The 18,815-nt window shown below is 47.5% G+C and overlaps 1 protein-coding gene across 5 annotated transcripts in view; it reads left to right on the top strand.

Annotated features, from left to right (window-relative positions):
• Positions 1-18,815, top strand: part of CAD (carbamoyl-phosphate synthetase 2, aspartate transcarbamylase, and dihydroorotase) — a 617,432-nt gene that overhangs the window by 66,532 nt on the left and 532,085 nt on the right. For all 5 annotated transcript variants that reach the window (XM_069233593.1, XM_069233597.1, XM_069233596.1 and 2 more), the window contains exons 11-13: positions 15,452-15,685; positions 16,571-16,792; positions 17,745-17,933. In XM_069233593.1, the coding sequence (XP_069089694.1) occupies positions 15,452-15,685; positions 16,571-16,792; positions 17,745-17,933 (645 nt within the window). The remainder of the gene's footprint in view (positions 1-15,451; positions 15,686-16,570; positions 16,793-17,744; positions 17,934-18,815) is intronic.

Here is an 18,815-nt window from a genome sequence, read left to right as displayed (position 1 = left end):
CGAAACAACCCGTAACCGACCCAGGTCCAGGCTCTTATACAGAGGAGCAATCACTGTCCTCTCAGATGCAAAAGCATAGGTTTGAGGAAGAGCTGCAATCCACCGAAGTGGACCGTAAGCAAAAACGTATTTTCATACAGCAGGGAACAGGAAGAATAAGCACCCTTCCCCCTATTAGGAGAAAAAGGAGACTGGAGTTTCAAACAGACCAGGCGCCACAAACAAAAATGGTGAAAAAGGTGACTCCGCCACCCTCTCCTCCACCTGTAATTAACGTCTCACCAGCGCAAACTCCGTCACATTCCCCGGCTCACACCACCATGAGCCAAGGTGACCAGGATCAAGACGCTTGGGACTTATATGACGCCCCAGTGTCGGACAACAGTCCGGAGGCATATCCAACAAAGCCCTCACCACCAGAAGACAGCTCAGCATACTCTCAAGTGGTGGCTAGAGCAGCACAATTCCACAACGTAAACCTCCACTCAGAACAAGTCGAGGATGACTTTTTATTCAACACCCTCTCCTCCACCCACAGCTCCTACCAAAGCCTGCCTATGCTGCCAGGTATGCTTCGGCACGCAAAGGAAATCTTCAAGGAGCCGGTCAAGAGTAGGGCAATAACGCCAAGGGTGGAAAAGAAGTATAAGGCACCTCCTACAGACCCTGTTTTCATCACCACACAGCTGCCACCAGATTCCGTTGTAGTAGGAGCAGCTCGGAAAAGAGCCAACTCCCACACATCTGGGGATGCACCACCCCCAGATAAAGAGAGCCGTAAGTTTGATGCAGCTGGGAAAAGAGTCGCAGTACAAGCTGCAAACCAGTGGCGCATCGCTAACTCTCAAGCACTACTTGCGCACTATGACAGAGCCCATTGGGATGAGATGCAACACCTCATCGAGCATCTTCCCAAGGAACTACAAAAGAGGGCAAAGCAGGTGGTTGAGGAAGGACAGAACATATCAAATAACCAGATACGATCTTCTATGGACGCAGCAGACACAGCTGCAAGAACAATTAATACATCTGTGACCATTAGAAGGCACGCATGGCTAAGAACGTCTGGGTTCAAACCAGAGATACAGCAGGCAGTGCTCAATATGCCATTCAACGAAAAACAACTGTTCGGACCAGAAGTGGACACGGCAATCGAAAAACTTAAAAAAGACACTGACACTGCTAAAGCCATGGGCGCACTCTACTCCCCGCAGAGCAGAGGAACCTACAGCACCTTCCGCAAGACACCCTTTAGAGGGGAGTTTCGGGGTCAGGCCACACAAGCCAGCACCTCGCAGGCAACACCGTCCAGCTACCAGGGACAGTACAGGGGAGGCTTTCGGGGCCAATACAGAGGAGGGCAATTCCCTAGGAATAGAGGAAAATTTCAAAGCCCCAAAACCCCTACAACCAAGCAGTGACTCAGATGTCACTCACCCCCTCCACACAACACCAGTGGGGGGAAGAAGAGGTCATTATTACAAAGCATGGGAGGAAATAACTACAGACACTTGGGTCTTAGCAATTATCCAACATGGTTATTGCATAGAATTCCTACAATTCCCTCCAAACATACCACCAAAAGCACAGAATTTATCAAAACAACATTCCGAACTTCTGGAAATAGAAGTTCAAGCACTATTGCAAAAGAATGCAATCGAATTAGTACCAAAGACACAAACAAACACAGGAGTCTATTCACTGTACTTCTTAATACCAAAAAAGGACAAAACACTGAGACCAATCCTAGACCTCAGAATACTAAACACCTACATCAAATCAGACCACTTTCACATGGTCACGCTACAAGAAGTGTTACCATTGCTAAAACTACAGGACTACATAACAACCTTAGACCTCAAAGACGCGTATTTCCATATACCAATACATCCGTCGCACAGGAAATACCTACGGTTCGTATTCAAAGGAATACATTACCAATTCAAAGTATTGCCTTTTGGTTTAACAACCGCACCAAGAGTCTTTACAAAATGTCTAGCAGTAGTGGCTGCACACATCAGAAGGCAGCAAATACATCTATTCCCGTATCTAGACGACTGGCTAATCAAAACCAATTCACTAACAAAGTGCTTACAACACACAAATCAAATCATACAAACCCTCTACAAACTAGGTTTCACCGTCAACTTTGCAAAATCCAACATTTTGCCGTGCAAAGTACAACAATACCTGGGAGCCATAATAGACACAACAAAAGGAGTAGCCACTCCAAGTCCACAAATAATTCAAAATTTCAACAAGATCACACAACGCATGTATCCAACACAAACAATACAAGCATAGATGATATTACAACTCCTAGGCATGATGTCTTCATGCATAGCCATTGTCCCGAACGCAAGACTACACATGAGGCCCTTACAACAGTGCCTAGCATCACAATGGTCACAAGCACAGGGTCACCTTCTAGATCTGGTGTTGATAGACCGCCAAACTTACCTCTCGCTTCTATGGTGGAACAGTATAAATTTAAACAAAGGGCGGCCATTCCAAGACCCAGTGCCACAATACGTAATAACAGATGCTTCCATGACAGGGTGGGGAGCACACCTCGATCAACACAGCATACAAGGACAATGGAACGTACATCAAACAAAACTGCATATAAATCACCTAGAAATGCTAGCCGTTTTCCAAGCATTAAGGGCTTTCCAACCACTTATAACTCACAAATACTGTACATTCTTGTCAAAACAGACAACATGACAACAATGTATTATCTAAACAAACAGGGGGGGACACACTCAACGCAGTTGAGCCTTCTAGCACAGAAGATATGGCGATGGGCAATTCACAACCACATTCGCCTAATAGCGCAGTTTATTCCAGGGATCCAGAATCAGCTTGCAGACAATCTCTCTCGAGATCACCAACAGGTCCACGAATGGGAAATTCACCCCCAAATTCTAAACACTTACTTCAGACTCTGGGGAACACCTCAAATAGACTTGTTTGCAACAAGAGAGAACGCAAAATGCCAAAACTTCGCATCCAGATACCCACACAGGCAGTCCAAAGGCAATGCCCTATGGATGAACTGGTCAGGGATATTTGCCTACGCTTTTCCTCCTCTCCCTCTCCTTCCTTATCTGGTAAACAAATTGAGTCAAAACAAACTCAAACTCATTTTAATAGCACCAACTTGGGCAAGGCAACCCTGGTACACAACACTGCTAGACCTATCAGTAGTACCCCACATCAAATTGCCCAACAGGCCGGATCTGTTAACACAACACAACCAACAGATCAGACATCCAGATCCAGCATCGCTGAATCTAGCAATCTGGCTCCTGAAATCCTAGAATTCGGACACTTACAACTTACCCAAGAATGTATGGAAGTCATAAAGCAAGCCAGAAGGCCGTCCACTAGGCACTGCTATGCAAGTAAATGGAAGAGGTTTGTCTGCTACTGCCATCATAATCAGATCCAACCTTTACACGCAACTCCAAAGGATGTAGTGGGTTACTTGCTTCACTTACAAAAATCTAACCTAGCCTTCTCTTCCATTAAAATACACCTTGCGGCAATATCTGCATACCTGCAGACTACCTATTCAACTTCCCTATATAGGATACCAGTCATTAAAGCATTCATGGAAGGCCTTAAAAGAATTATACCACCAAGAACACCACCTGTTCCTTCATGGAACTTAAATGTTGTCTTAACAAGACTCATGGGTCCACCTTTTGAACCCATGCACTCTTGCGAAATACAGTTCCTAACCTGGAAGGTTGCATTTCTCATCGCCATTACATCTCTAAGAAGAGTAAGCGAAATTCAGGCGTTTACAATACAAGAACCTTGTAGGAAGTTGGCTCTGTATGTGCTATTTCAAAGTAAGGAATAGCATGCACAGAGTCCAAGGGTTCCCCTTAGAGGTAAAATAGTGGTAAAAATAGATAATACTAGTGCTCTATTTTGTGGTAGTGTGGTCGAGCAGTAGGCTTATCCAAGGAGTAGTGTTAAGCATTTGTTGTACATACACATAGACAATAAATGAGGTACACACACTCAGAGACAAATCCAGCCAATAGGTTTTTATATAGAAAAATATCTTTTCTTAGTTTATTTTAAGAACCACAGGTTCAAATTCTACATGTAATAGCTCGTTCGAAAGGTATTGCAGGTAAGTACTTTAGGAACTTCAAATCATCAAAATTGCATGTATACTTTTCAAGTTATTGACAAATAGCTGTTTTAAAAGTGGACACTTAGTGCAATTTTCACAGTTCCTAGGGGAGGTAAGTTTTGATTAGTTTTTCCAGGTAAGTAAGACACTTACAGGGTTCAGTTCTTGGTCCAAGGTAGCCCACCGTTGGGGGTTCAGAGCAACCCCAAAGTCACCACACCAGCAGCTCAGGGCCGGTCAGGTGCAGAGTTCAAAGTGGTGCCCAAAACACATAGGCTAGAATGGAGAGAAGGGGGTGCCCCGGTTCCGGTCTGCTTGCAGGTAAGTACCCGCGTCTTCGGAGGGCAGACCAGGGGGGTTTTGTAGGGCACCGGGGGGGACACAAGTCCACACAGAAATTTCACCCTCAGCGGCGCGGGGGCGGCCGGGTGCAGTGTAAAAACACGCGTCGGGTTTGCAATGTTAGTCTATGAGAGATCTCGGGATCTCTTCGGCGCTGCAGGCAGGCAAGGGGGGGGTTCCTCGGGGAAACCTCCACTTGGGCAAGGGAGAGGGACTCCTGGGGGTCACTTCTCCAGTGAAAGTCCGGTCCTTCAGGTCCTGGGGGCTGCGGGTGCAGGGTCTCTCCCAGGTGTCGGGACTTAGGATTCAAAGAGTCGCGGTCAGGGGAAGCCTCGGGATTCCCTCTGCAGGCGGCGCTGTGGGGGCTCAGGGGGGACAGGTTTTGGTACTCACAGTATCAGAGTAGTCCTGGGGTCCCTCCTGAGGCGTCGGATCTCCACCAGCCGAGTCGGGGTCGCCGGGTGCAGTGTTGCAAGTCTCACGCTTCTTGCGGGGAGCTTGCAGGGATCTTTAAAGTTGCTGGAAACAAAGTTGCAGCTTTTCTTGGAGCAGGTCCGCTGTCCTCGGGAGTTTCTTGTCTTTTCGAAGCAGGGGCAGTCCTCAGAGGATGTCGAGGTCGCTGGTCCCTTCGGAAGCGTCGCTGGAGCAGGATCTTTGGAAGGCAGGAGACAGGCCGGTGAGTTTCTGGAGCCAAGGCAGTTGTCGTCTTCTGGTCTTCCGCTGCAGGGGTTTTCAGCTGGGCAGTCCTTCTTCTTGTTGCAGGAATCTAATTTTCTAGGGTTCAGGGTAGCCCTTAAATACTAAATTTAAGGGCGTGTTTAGGTCTGGGGGGTTAGTAGCCAATGGCTACTAGCCCTGAGGGTGGGTACACCCTCTTTGTGCCTCCTCCCAAGGGGAGGGGGTCACAATCCTAACCCTATTGGGGGAATCCTCCATCTGCAAGATGGAGGATTTCTAAAAGTTAGAGTCACCTCAGCTCAGGACACCTTAGGGGCTGTCCTGACTGGCCAGTGACTCCTCCTTGTTATTCTCATTATTTTCTCCGGCCTTGCCGCCAAAAGTGGGGCCTGGCCGGAGGGGGCGGGCAACTCCACTAGCTGGAGTGTCCTGCTGGGTTGGCACAAAGGAGGTGAGCCTTTGAGGCTCACCGCCAGGTGTGACAACTCCTGCCTGGAGGAGGTGTTAGCATCTCCACCCAGTGCAGGCTTTGTTACTGGCCTCAGAGTGACAAAGGCACTCTCCCCATGGGGCCAGCAACATGTCTCGGTTTGTGGCAGGCTGCTAAAACTAGTCAGCCTACACAGATAGTCGGTTAAGTTTCAGGGGGCACCTCTAAGGTGCCCTCTGTGGTGTATTTTACAATAAAATGTACACTGGCATCAGTGTGCATTTATTGTGCTGAGAAGTTTGATACCAAACTTCCCAGTTTTCAGTGTAGCCATTATGGTGCTGTGGAGTTCGTGTTTGACAGACTCCCAGACCATATACTCTTATGGCTACCCTGCACTTACAATGTCTAAGGTTTTGTTTAGACACTGTAGGGGTACCATGCTCATGCACTGGTACCCTCACCTATGGTATAGTGCACCCTGCCTTAGGGCTGTAAGGCCTGCTAGAGGGGTGTCTTACCTATACTGCATAGGCAGTGAGAGGCTGGCATGGCACCCTGAGGGGAGTGCCATGTCGACTTACTCGTTTTGTCCTCACTAGCACACACAAGCTGGCAAGCAGTGTGTCTGTGCTGAGTGAGAGGTCTCCAGGGTGGCATAAGACATGCTGCATCCCTTAGAGACCTTCCTTGGCATCAGGGCCCTTGGTACTAGAAGTACCAGTTACAAGGGACTTATCTGGATGCCAGGGTCTGCCAATTGTGGATACAAAAGTACAGGTTAGGGAAAGAACACTGGTGCTGGGGCCTGGTTAGCAGGCCTCAGCACACTTTCAATTGTAAACATAGCATCAGCAAAGGCAAAAAGTCAGGGGGCAACCATGCCAAGGAGGCATTTCCTTACACAACCCCCCCCCAAACGAAAGAGGATGAGACTAACCTTTCCCAAGAGAGTCTTCATTTTCTAAGTGGAAGAACCTGGAAAGGCCATCTGCATTGGCATGGGCAGTCCCAGGTCTGTGTTCCACTATAAAGTCCATTCCCTGTAGGGAGATGGACCACCTCAACAGTTTAGGATTTTCACCTTTCATTTGCATCAGCCATTTGAGAGGTCTGTGGTCAGTTTGAACTAGGAAGTGAGTCCCAAAGAGGTATGGTCTCAGCTTCTTCAGGGACCAAACCACAGCAAAGGCCTCCCTCTCAATGGCACTCCAACGCTGCTCCCTGGGGAGTAACCTCCTGCTAATGAAAGCAACAGGCTGGTCAAGGCCATCATCATTTGTTTGGGACAAAACTGCCCCTATCCCATGTTCAGAGGCATCAGTCTGCACAATGAACTGCTTAGAATAATCTGGAGCTTTGAGAACTGGTGCTGAGCACATTGCCTGTTTCAGGGTGTCAAAGGCCTGTTGGCAGTCCACAGTCCAGTTTACTTTCTTGGGCATTTTCTTGGAGGTGAGTTCAGTGAGGGCTGTCACAATGGATCCATATCCCTTCACAAACCTCCTGTAGTACCCAGTCAAGCCAAGGAATGCCCTGACTTGAGTCTGGGTTTTTGGAGCTACCCAGTCCAGAATAGTCTGGATCTTGGGTTGGAGTGGCTGAACTTGGCCTCCACCTACAAGGTGTCCCAAGTAAACCACAGTTCCCTGCCCTATCTGGCATTTGGATGCCTTGATAGAGAGGCCTGCAGATTGCAGAGCCTTCAAAACCTTCCTCAGGTGGACCAGGTGATCCTGCCAGGTGGAGCTAAAGACAGCAATATCATCAAGATAAGCTGTGCTAAAGGACTCCAAGCCAGCAAGGACTTGATTCACCAACCTTTGGAAGGTGGCAGGGGCATTCTTTAAACCAAAGGGCATAACAGTAAACTGATAATGCCCATCAGGTGTGGAGAATGCTGTCTTTTCTTTTGCTCCAGGTGCCATTTTTATTTGCCAGTACCCTGCTGTCAAGTCAAAGGTACTTAGAAATTTGGCAGCACCTAATTTATCAATGAGCTCATCAGCTCTTGGAATTGGATGGGCATCTGTCTTGGTGACAGAATTGAGCCCTCTGTAGTCCACACAAAACCTCATCTCTTTCTTTCCATCTTTGGTGTGAGGTTTGGGGACTAAGACCACTGGGCTAGCCCAGGGGCTGTCAGAGCGCTCAATCACTCCCAATTCCAGCATCTTGTGGACTTCCACCTTGATGCTTTCCTTAACATGGTCAGACTGTCTGAAGATTTTGTTCTTGACAGGCATGCTGTCTCCTGTGTCCACATCATGGGTACACAGGTGGGTCTGACCAGGGGTTAGGGAGAAAAGCTCAGGAAACTGTTGTAGGACTCTCCTACAATCAGCCTGCTGTTGGCCAGAGAGGGTGTCTGAGTAGATCACTCCATCTACTGTGCCATCTTTTGGGTCTGATGACAGAAGATCAGGGAGAGGTTCACTCTCTGCCTCCTGATCCTCATCTGTTACCATTAACAGATTCACATCAGCCCTGTCATGGAAGAGCTTAAGGCGGTTCACATGGATCACCCTCTTGGGGCTCCTGCTTGTGCCCAGGTCCACCAAGTAGGTGACCTGACTCTTCCTCTCTAGTACTGGGTAAGGGCCACTCCATTTGTCCTGGAGTGCCCTGGGAGCCACAGGCTCCAGAACCCAGACTTTCTGCCCTGGTTGGAACTCAACCAGTGCAGCCTTTTGGTCATACCAAAACTTCTGGAGCTGTTGGCTGGCCTCAAGGTTTTTGGTTGCCTTTTCCATGTACTCTGCCATTCTAGAGCGAAGGCCAAGTACATAGTCCACTATGTCCTGTTTAGGCTCATGGAGAGGTCTCTCCCAGCCTTCTTTAACAAGGGCAAGTGGTCCCCTTACAGGATGACCAAACAGAAGTTCAAAGGGTGAGAACCCTACTCCCTTCTGTGGTACCTCCCTGTAAGCGAAAAGCAGACATGGCAGGAGGACATCCCATCTCCTTTTGAGTTTTTCTGGGAGCCCCATGATCATGCCCTTTAATGTCTTGTTGAATCTCTCAACTAAGCCATTAGTTTGTGGATGGTAAGGTGTAGTGAATTTATAAGTCACTCCACACTCATTCCACATGTGCTTTAGGTATGCTGACATGAAGTTGGTACCTCTGTCAGACACCACCTCCTTAGGGAAACCCACTCTGGTAAAGATACCAATGAGGGCCTTGGCTACTGCAGGGGCAGTAGTCGACCTAAGGGGAATAGCTTCAGGATACCTGGTAGCATGATCCACTACTACCAGGATATACATATTTCCTGAGGCTGTGGGAGGTTCCAGTGGACCAACTATGTCCACACCCACTCTTTCAAAGGGCACCCCCACCACAGGAAGTGGAATGAGGGGGGCCTTTGGATGCCCACCTGTCTTACCACTGGCTTGACAGGTGGGGCAGGAGAGGCAAAACTCCTTAACCATGTTGGACATATTGGGCCAGTAGAAGTGGTTGACTAACCTCTCCCACGTCTTGGTTTGTCCCAAATGTCCAGCAAGGGGAATGTCATGGGCCAATGTTAGGATGAACTCTCTGAACAGCTGAGGCACTACCACTCTCCTAGTGGCACCAGGTTTGGGGTCTCTGGCCTCAGTGTACAGGAGCCCATCTTCCCAATAGACCCTATGTGTTCCATTTTTCTTGCCTTTGGACTCTTCAGCAGCTTGCTGCCTAAGGCCTTCAAGAGAGGGACAGGTTTCTTGTCCCTTACACAGCTCTTCCCTTGAGGGTCCCCCTGGGCCTAAGAGCTCAACCTGATAAGGTTCAAGCTCCAAAGGCTCAGTTCCCTCAGAGGGCAGAACTTCTTCCTGAGAAGAGAGGTTCCCTTTCTTTGGCTGTGTTGCAGTTGGTTTCCCAACTGACTTTCCTGTTCTCTTGGTAGGCTGGGCCATTTTTCCAGACTCCAGCTCTACTTTTTCACCCTGTGCCTTGCACTGTGCTCTGGTTTTCACACACACCAGTTCAGGGATACCCAGCATTGCTGCATGGGTTTTTAGCTCTACCTCAGCCCATGCTGAGGACTCCAGGTCATTTCCAAGCAGACAGTCCACTGGGATATTTGAGGAGACCACCACCTGTTTCAGGCCATTGACCCCTCCCCATTCTAAAGTAACCATTGCCATGGGATGTACTTTTCTCTGATTGTCAGCGTTGGTGACTGTGTAAGTTTTTCCAGTCAGGTATTGGCCAGGGGAAACCAGTTTCTCTGTCACCATGGTGACACTGGCACCTGTATCCCTCAGGCCCTCTATTCTAGTCCCATTAATTAAGAGTTGCTGTCTGTATTTTTGCATGTTAGGCGGCCAGACAGCTAGTGTGGCTAAATCCACCCCACCCTCAGAAACTAGAGTAGCTTCAGTGTGGACCCTGATTTGCTCTGGGCACACTGTTGATCCCACTTGGAGACTAGCCATACCAGTGTTACCTGGATGGGAGTTTGGAGTGGAACCTTTCTTGGGACAGGCCTTGTCTCCAGTTTGGTGTCCATGCTGTTTACAGCTATGACACCAGGCCTTTTTGGGATCAAAGTTTTTACCCTTGTACCCATTGTTTTGTGAAGAGGCTCTGGGCCCACCCTCCTGTGCAGGTTTTTGGGGGCCTGTAGAAGACTCTTTACTATTTTTAGTTTTGGTTGTCTCATCACCCTTCTGCTGGGGAGTCTTTGTGACCCCTTTCTTTTGGTCACCCCCTGTTGAAGTCTTGGACACCCTTGTCTTGACCCAATGGTCCGCCTTCTTTCCCAATTCTTGGGGAGAAATTGGTCCTAGGTCTACCAGATGCTGATGCAGTTTATCATTGAAACAATTACTTAACAGGTGTTCTTTCACAAATAAATTGTACAGCCCATCATAATTACTTACACCACTGCCTTGAATCCAACCATCTAGTGTTTTCACTGAGTAGTCAACAAAGTCAACCCAGGTCTGGCTCGAGGATTTTTGAGCCCCCCTGAACCTAATCCTGTACTCCTCAGTGGAGAATCCAAAGCCCTCAATCAGGGTACCCTTCATGAGGTCATAAGATTCTGCATCTTGTCCAGAGAGTGTGAGGAGTCTATCCCTACACTTTCCTGTGAACATTTCCCAAAGGAGAGCACCCCAGTGAGATCTGTTCACTTTTCTGGTTACACAAGCCCTCTCAAAAGCTGTGAACCATTTGGTGATGTCATCACCATCTTCATATTTTGTCACAATCCCTTTGGGGATTTTTAACATGTCAGGAGAATCTCTGACCCTATTTATATTGCTGCCACCATTGATGGGTCCTAGGCCCATCTCTTGTCTTTCCCTTTCTATGGCTAGGAGCTGTCTCTCTAAAGCCAATCTTTTGGCCATCCTGGCTAACAGGAGGTCATCTTCACTGAGAGCATCCTCAGTGATTTCAGAAATGTGGGACCCTCCTGTGAGGGACTCACTATTTCTGACTAACACAGTTGGAGACAGGACTTGAGGGGTCCTGTTCTCCCTATTTAGGACTGGAGGAGGGACATTGGCCTCCAAGTCACTAATTTCTTCCTCTGTGATGTCATCATCAGAGGGGTTGGCTTTTTCAAACTCTGCCAACAGCTCCTGGAGCTGAATTTTGGTAGGTCTGGAGCCAATGGTTATTTTTTTGATATTACAGAGAGACCTTAGCTCCCTCATCTTAAGATGGAGGTAAGGTGTGGTGTCGAGTTCCACCACATTCATCTCTGTATCAGACATTATTTTGCTAAGAGTTGGAAGACTTTTTAAAGAATCTAAAACTGTTTCTAGAATCTAATTTCAAACTTTTAACAAACTTTTAAACTCTAAAAGACAATGCTAAACAGGGACTTAACACACAAGGCCCTAGCAGGACTTTTAAGAATTTAGAAAAATTTCAAATTGCAAAAATGAATTTCTAATGACAATTTTGGAATTTGTCGTGTGATCAGGTATTGGCTGAGTAGTCCAGCAAATGCAAAGTCTTGTACCCCACCGCTGATCCACCAATGTAGGAAGTTGGCTCTGTATGTGCTATTTCAAAGTAAGGAATAGCATGCACAGAGTCCAAGGGTTCCCCTTAGAGGTAAAATAGTGGTAAAAATAGATAATACTAGTGCTCTATTTTGTGGTAGTGTGGTCGAGCAGTAGGCTTATCCAAGGAGTAGTGTTAAGCATTTGTTGTACATACACATAGACAATAAATGAGGTACACACACTCAGAGACAAATCCAGCCAATAGGTTTTTATATAGAAAAATATCTTTTCTTAGTTTATTTTAAGAACCACAGGTTCAAATTCTACATGTAATAGCTCGTTCGAAAGGTATTGCAGGTAAGTACTTTAGGAACTTCAAATCATCAAAATTGCATGTATACTTTTCAAGTTATTGACAAATAGCTGTTTTAAAAGTGGACACTTAGTGCAATTTTCACAGTTCCTAGGGGAGGTAAGTTTTGATTAGTTTTTCCAGGTAAGTAAGACACTTACAGGGTTCAGTTCTTGGTCCAAGGTAGCCCACCGTTGGGGGTTCAGAGCAACCCCAAAGTCACCACACCAGCAGCTCAGGGCCGGTCAGGTGCAGAGTTCAAAGTGGTGCCCAAAACACATAGGCTAGAATGGAGAGAAGGGGGTGCCCCGGTTCCGGTCTGCTTGCAGGTAAGTACCCGCGTCTTCGGAGGGCAGACCAGGGGGGTTTTGTAGGGCACCGGGGGGGACACAAGTCCACACAGAAATTTCACCCTCAGCGGCGCGGGGGCGGCCGGGTGCAGTGTAAAAACACGCGTCGGGTTTGCAATGTTAGTCTATGAGAGATCTCGGGATCTCTTCGGCGCTGCAGGCAGGCAAGGGGGGGGTTCCTCGGGGAAACCTCCACTTGGGCAAGGGAGAGGGACTCCTGGGGGTCACTTCTCCAGTGAAAGTCCGGTCCTTCAGGTCCTGGGGGCTGCGGGTGCAGGGTCTCTCCCAGGTGTCGGGACTTAGGATTCAAAGAGTCGCGGTCAGGGGAAGCCTCGGGATTCCCTCTGCAGGCGGCGCTGTGGGGGCTCAGGGGGGACAGGTTTTGGTACTCACAGTATCAGAGTAGTCCTGGGGTCCCTCCTGAGGCGTCGGATCTCCACCAGCCGAGTCGGGGTCGCCGGGTGCAGTGTTGCAAGTCTCACGCTTCTTGCGGGGAGCTTGCAGGGATCTTTAAAGTTGCTGGAAACAAAGTTGCAGCTTTTCTTGGAGCAGGTCCGCTGTCCTTGGGAGTTTCTTGTCTTTTCGAAGCAGGGGCAGTCCTCAGAGGATGTCGAGGTCGCTGGTCCCTTCGGAAGCGTCGCTGGAGCAGGATCTTTGGAAGGCAGGAGACAGGCCGGTGAGTTTCTGGAGCCAAGGCAGTTGTCGTCTTCTGGTCTTCCGCTGCAGGGGTTTTCAGCTGGGCAGTCCTTCTTCTTGTTGCAGGAATCTAATTTTCTAGGGTTCAGGGTAGCCCTTAAATACTAAATTTAAGGGCGTGTTTAGGTCTGGGGGGTTAGTAGCCAATGGCTACTAGCCCTGAGGGTGGGTACACCCTCTTTGTGCCTCCTCCCAAGGGGAGGGGGTCACAATCCTAACCCTATTGGGGGAATCCTCCATCTGCAAGATGGAGGATTTCTAAAAGTTAGAGTCACCTCAGCTCAGGACACCTTAGGGGCTGTCCTGACTGGCCAGTGACTCCTCCTTGTTATTCTCATTATTTTCTCCGGCCTTGCCGCCAAAAGTGGGGCCTGGCCGGAGGGGGCGGGCAACTCCACTAGCTGGAGTGTCCTGCTGGGTTGGCACAAAGGAGGTGAGCCTTTGAGGCTCACCGCCAGGTGTGACAACTCCTGCCTGGAGGAGGTGTTAGCATCTCCACCCAGTGCAGGCTTTGTTACTGGCCTCAGAGTGACAAAGGCACTCTCCCCATGGGGCCAGCAACATGTCTCGGTTTGTGGCAGGCTGCTAAAACTAGTCAGCCTACACAGATAGTCGGTTAAGTTTCAGGGGGCACCTCTAAGGTGCCCTCTGTGGTGTATTTTACAATAAAATGTACACTGGCATCAGTGTGCATTTATTGTGCTGAGAAGTTTGATACCAAACTTCCCAGTTTTCAGTGTAGCCATTATGGTGCTGTGGAGTTCGTGTTTGACAGACTCCCAGACCATATACTCTTATGGCTACCCTGCACTTACAATGTCTAAGGTTTTGTTTAGACACTGTAGGGGTACCATGCTCATGCACTGGTACCCTCACCTATGGTATAGTGCACCCTGCCTTAGGGCTGTAAGGCCTGCTAGAGGGGTGTCTTACCTATACTGCATAGGCAGTGAGAGGCTGGCATGGCACCCTGAGGGGAGTGCCATGTCGACTTACTCGTTTTGTCCTCACTAGCACACACAAGCTGGCAAGCAGTGTGTCTGTGCTGAGTGAGAGGTCTCCAGGGTGGCATAAGACATGCTGCATCCCTTAGAGACCTTCCTTGGCATCAGGGCCCTTGGTACTAGAAGTACCAGTTACAAGGGACTTATCTGGATGCCAGGGTCTGCCAATTGTGGATACAAAAGTACAGGTTAGGGAAAGAACACTGGTGCTGGGGCCTGGTTAGCAGGCCTCAGCACACTTTCAATTGTAAACATAGCATCAGCAAAGGCAAAAAGTCAGGGGGCAACCATGCCAAGGAGGCATTTCCTTACAAACCTTTTATACAACTACACAAAAATAAAGTCGTCCTAAGGACTAATCCTAAATTTTTACCAAAGGTTATTTCACCGTTCCACCTAAATCAAACAGTGGAACTACCAGTGTTCTTCCCACAGCCAGATTCCGTAGCTGAGAGGGCACTACATACATTAGATGTCAAAAGAGCATTAATGTACTACATTGACAGAACGAAAAACATCAGAAAGACTAAACAACTATTTATTGCATTCCAAAAACCTCATGCAGGAAACCCAATATCAAAACAAGGTATAGCCAGATGGATAGTTAAATGCATCCAAATCTGCTACCTTAAAGCAAAACGACAACTGCCCATTACACCAAGGGCACACTCAACCAGAAAAAAAGGTGCTACCATGGCCTTTCTAGGAAACATCCCAATGCAAGAAATATGTAAGGCAGCCACATGGTCTACGCCACACACGTTCACCAAGCACTACTGTATAGACGTGTTATCCGCACAGCAAGCCACAGTAGGTCAAGCCGTGTTAAGAACATTATTTCAAACCACTTCCATTCCTACAGGCTGAGCCACCGCTTTTGGGGAGATAACTGCTTACTAGTCTATGCAGAACATGTGTATCTACAGCGACAGATGCCATCGAACTGAAAATGTCACTTACCCAGTGTACATCTGTTCGTGGCATCAGTCGCTGGAGATTCACATGTGCCCACCCACCTCCCCGGGAGCCTGTAGCAGTTCGGAAGTTAGCTTCAACTTTGTACATTTGTATATATATTATTTTAACCTTAAATAGGTACATACTTAGTCACTCCATTGCATGGGCACTATTACTACAGCACAACTCCTACCTCACCCTCTGCGGGGAAAACAATCGAAGATGGAGTCGACGCCCATGCGCAATGGAGACAGAAGGAGGAGTCACTCGGTCCCGTGACTCGAAAGACTTCTTCGAAGAAAAACACTCCGACCCAACACCAGATGGCGAGCTATGCAGAACATGTGAATCTCCAGCGACTGATGCCACGAACAGATGTACACTGGGTAAGTGACATTTTCATTTTCTGTCTCAATGTCTTGGGGAGGGTTCACCTTGCCTTATCTACTCGTCTTCAGAGATGGATGTGGGCATTTTTCTATGGACAAAGGATGGAATGTATTTATATTTCACCCCTTCCTGTTTTGTTCCATCTCAGGTCATCAAGAATGAACGCCCGGATGGGGTCCTGCTTACTTTCGGTGGTCAGACAGCCCTGAACTGCGGGGTAGAGTTAACCAAGCTGGGTGTGCTGGAGCGCTACAACGTGCGGGTGCTGGGCACTCCCGTCTCATCCATCGAGATGACGGAGGACCGCAAGGTGTTCGTGGAGAAGATGGAGGAGATCAGCGAGCACGTGGCGCCCAGCGAGGCTGCCTTCTCACTGGAGCAGGTGATGTTCAGCTGCGGTGGGCACGGTGTGCGAGAGGGGGAGACAGAGGTCAGGGTGTCATCTGTGGATCCATCAAAGGGGTTGATAGACACACCTCCTATGTGTATAGATGCAAGTGATGTTTGGTACTAACGCATACTAAGGTCAATGACCTCTAGCTTTGGCGGATTCAGTTGAAGCTGGACGAGGAGGCGTCATCTTTGTGGCGTGGAGGAGTCTGTTAGTCTGTGGCTGTACCATAAACATTTTGCAGGTGGAACATACAGTAAAAAAAAAAAAAAGGTGGGTTGACTCTTCATTCCTGCACAGCATGCTCTCTGCCAGAGGATTGTAAGACTGTTAAAACACAGTTATGCTTCTCTATTAATGCTAAAATACATTGCTAAGGATTTTGGAAAATTTAGTGTGAGTTTGACCATATTCAGTTGATCATTTTGCTTCCTACCTCTGAGTTCTTCTAAGCTAACTAAACTGAGGGTTACTTCAGTGCGTTTTACGTACTGTTTTGCTGCTCGCTTTTGGTTCTACAAGGCACCAGAATGTGCAGGGGTACACTTATCGTTTTAACTGTGTTTAATTGTGTTGTAATGTTTTTTAAATAAACACAGTTTGCATTACTACCACCTCAGTCTGCTTCTGTTGAGAGCAGAGGCTTGTTTTATTTCCAGCAGGGAATGTTGCACCTAGACACTAGGATGCTTGGACACCTTGCTTTACATCCCAGTTCTACTTCCCACGTCCTTGACAGAACCTTTTGCCCCAGGCTTCACTTGCTTTCACAAAAGTCTGTAAAACTGAAGCATAATTTGCAACCTTTGTATTTAGAGTAGTAATATTTATTGATGTATATAATTTATCGATGCACGTTCTTCCTTTCTACCTTAGGCCGTTGCTGCAGCTGAGCGGATAGGATACCCTGTCCTTGTTCGATCTGCTTATGCCCTGGGTGGGTTGGGCTCAGGCTTTGCCAACACGAAGGAAGAACTTGCAGCCCTTGTGTCACAAGCATTTGCACACACCACCCAGGTCCTGGTGGACAAGTCACTGAAAGGCTGGAAGGAGATAGAGTACGAGGTGGTCCGGGATGCCTACAACAACTGCATAACGGTGAGCTTGTGGGGTGTGGCCTTGTAGCGGGGAGTTGTGATGAGGTGGTACATCTCTGTTGTCTCCTCCGACTGGATATAATGTTAACTGAGGTTGTGCAGTCTGCCCTCACGTCGGGACTTGTGGATGGGTGGGCAATCTAGCCAGGTTAATGTCCCCAGAAGTGGTGATAATGGATGCAAGTTAGTGATGCTATATTCACGAAGGAGGAGTTATAAACATTTGTCAGATACTGTGTGCTTAAGTGTAGGCTTGAACAGAGACCAGTAGGTGGGGTCTATAGTAGCAGTGGGGCTATTACTGCTGTGAGTGGCTATATGGTAGTTGAGGGTTTCTGTGTAGCGTGCTATCACAGCTTGCTCCCTCTGACCCAGGAGTTGTCGATGAGCAGCATGATGGTTTTGGGGTGCGGGTACTGACTTTGCTTGCACTTGATGAGATTCTGAATATGATCCAGCACCGCTGATAAGCAGGTAGCTTTCACAGAAGAGCCTTAGTGTGGTGTAAGTTTGTGGAAGCTGCCTTGTCTAGGAACGAGTGGTGGAAAGTCTGCAGACTACCACTTGCAGAGTTCAACATTTTACGTGTATGTTTCTCCTAGCCTACTCTGCTAGTGTTGCTGCTGTTCAGTGGGATAAATTACTATATGAACCTGCATATCGTCCTTTTCCTGGTTTCTGTAAGTCCATCAACTACCTTGAAGTGCCCATGCTGTCAATACATAGTGTATCATAGATGTACGTATTTTGAATGGTGTTTTTTCACTCCTATATACCACTATCTATCTTTCTTGATTAGATTACTGTGTCTGAGTGACTAAACGTGCAGCTGGATGCATAGATGTTTTCATATGGCATTTCTTTGGTTGTTTGTTGTAAGAACAATACCTTAATTAAGATAAGTGTGATGGAAGAACAGTATCTCTTGTGGCTGATCTCTCTTCCTTGGTCAGGTTTGCAACATGGAGAACGTCGACCCATTGGGCATTCACACTGGAGAGTCCATTGTCGTGGCTCCAAGCCAGACGCTCAATGATCGTGAGTACAACATCCTGCGCAACACAGCCATCAAGGTCATTCAGCACCTGGGCATTGTGGGAGAATGCAACATCCAGTATGCGCTCAATCCAGAGTCTGAGCAGGTAAGGCCAGTGAAATTACAAGAGAGGAACTTGTGTGAGACCGCCTATTGCAGGGGTCTGTTGAAATCTGAAATTTCTCTAGTGTTTCAAAAAACAGCAACAAATGTACCTTTACTTGCTATTTAGTTGTTTCTGTTGCACGCATCCATATCGGAGAGAATTATTATAACAACAAGTTTGTATTTTCGCACTTCCTACAAACCAGTTCCCAGCTACGGTGATTACCTAGAAATTACTTGCAATATATTTGTGCTGTGTGGCTGTTAATCAGTTCATGATTTCTCAAATAAAAGTACTCCTATGATAAATGAGTATTTCAAGACCGTGCTGAATTAAGCTAATTTAAGTTGTTTGGTACAGACTTATAGTTTTGCATGTCCTCTAAGTCCTGTAAGTTTGTCACGTTTCTTCAGTAAACAAAGAATGCTTATTGACAAACAGTGCGTTTGAAATCCTTTTATGTTGACATAAGTGTTTGTCTTAATACTGTGCTCACAGGCTTACTGTCTTCTGATGCAACATTGCAGTGATCAGTGAAAAATGCTGATTTTGTGAGACAAATACCTTGTTGCATCATTCTGTCATTTTTAACCCTCAGACAGGTACCCTTATCCTCTCCTTTACAGGTTTTCTTAACTGGAGCTGAAATTAAACTATTTTTGCATACTTTGTTAGAGCCAACCAAATAAAATGTAGTTCCCATGGCAGGGACGGCAGGGACCACCCTTCCTGCTTAGTTTACCTTTTGTCTTTTGAGTTTGATTGTAGTCAGATGCACCTTATGCAAATTGGATTGGCAGTACCTTTGATTCATGCGCATATTAATTTAGCTCATTCTCTGCGGTATTCTTCATAATATCAGGTCATGTTGTGAACATTCCA

This window comes from Pleurodeles waltl, chromosome 5, assembly GCF_031143425.1.
Source record: "Pleurodeles waltl isolate 20211129_DDA chromosome 5, aPleWal1.hap1.20221129, whole genome shotgun sequence".
NCBI lineage: Eukaryota > Metazoa > Chordata > Amphibia > Caudata > Salamandridae > Pleurodeles > Pleurodeles waltl.
This window is presented reverse-complemented; position numbering and strand designations above follow the sequence as displayed.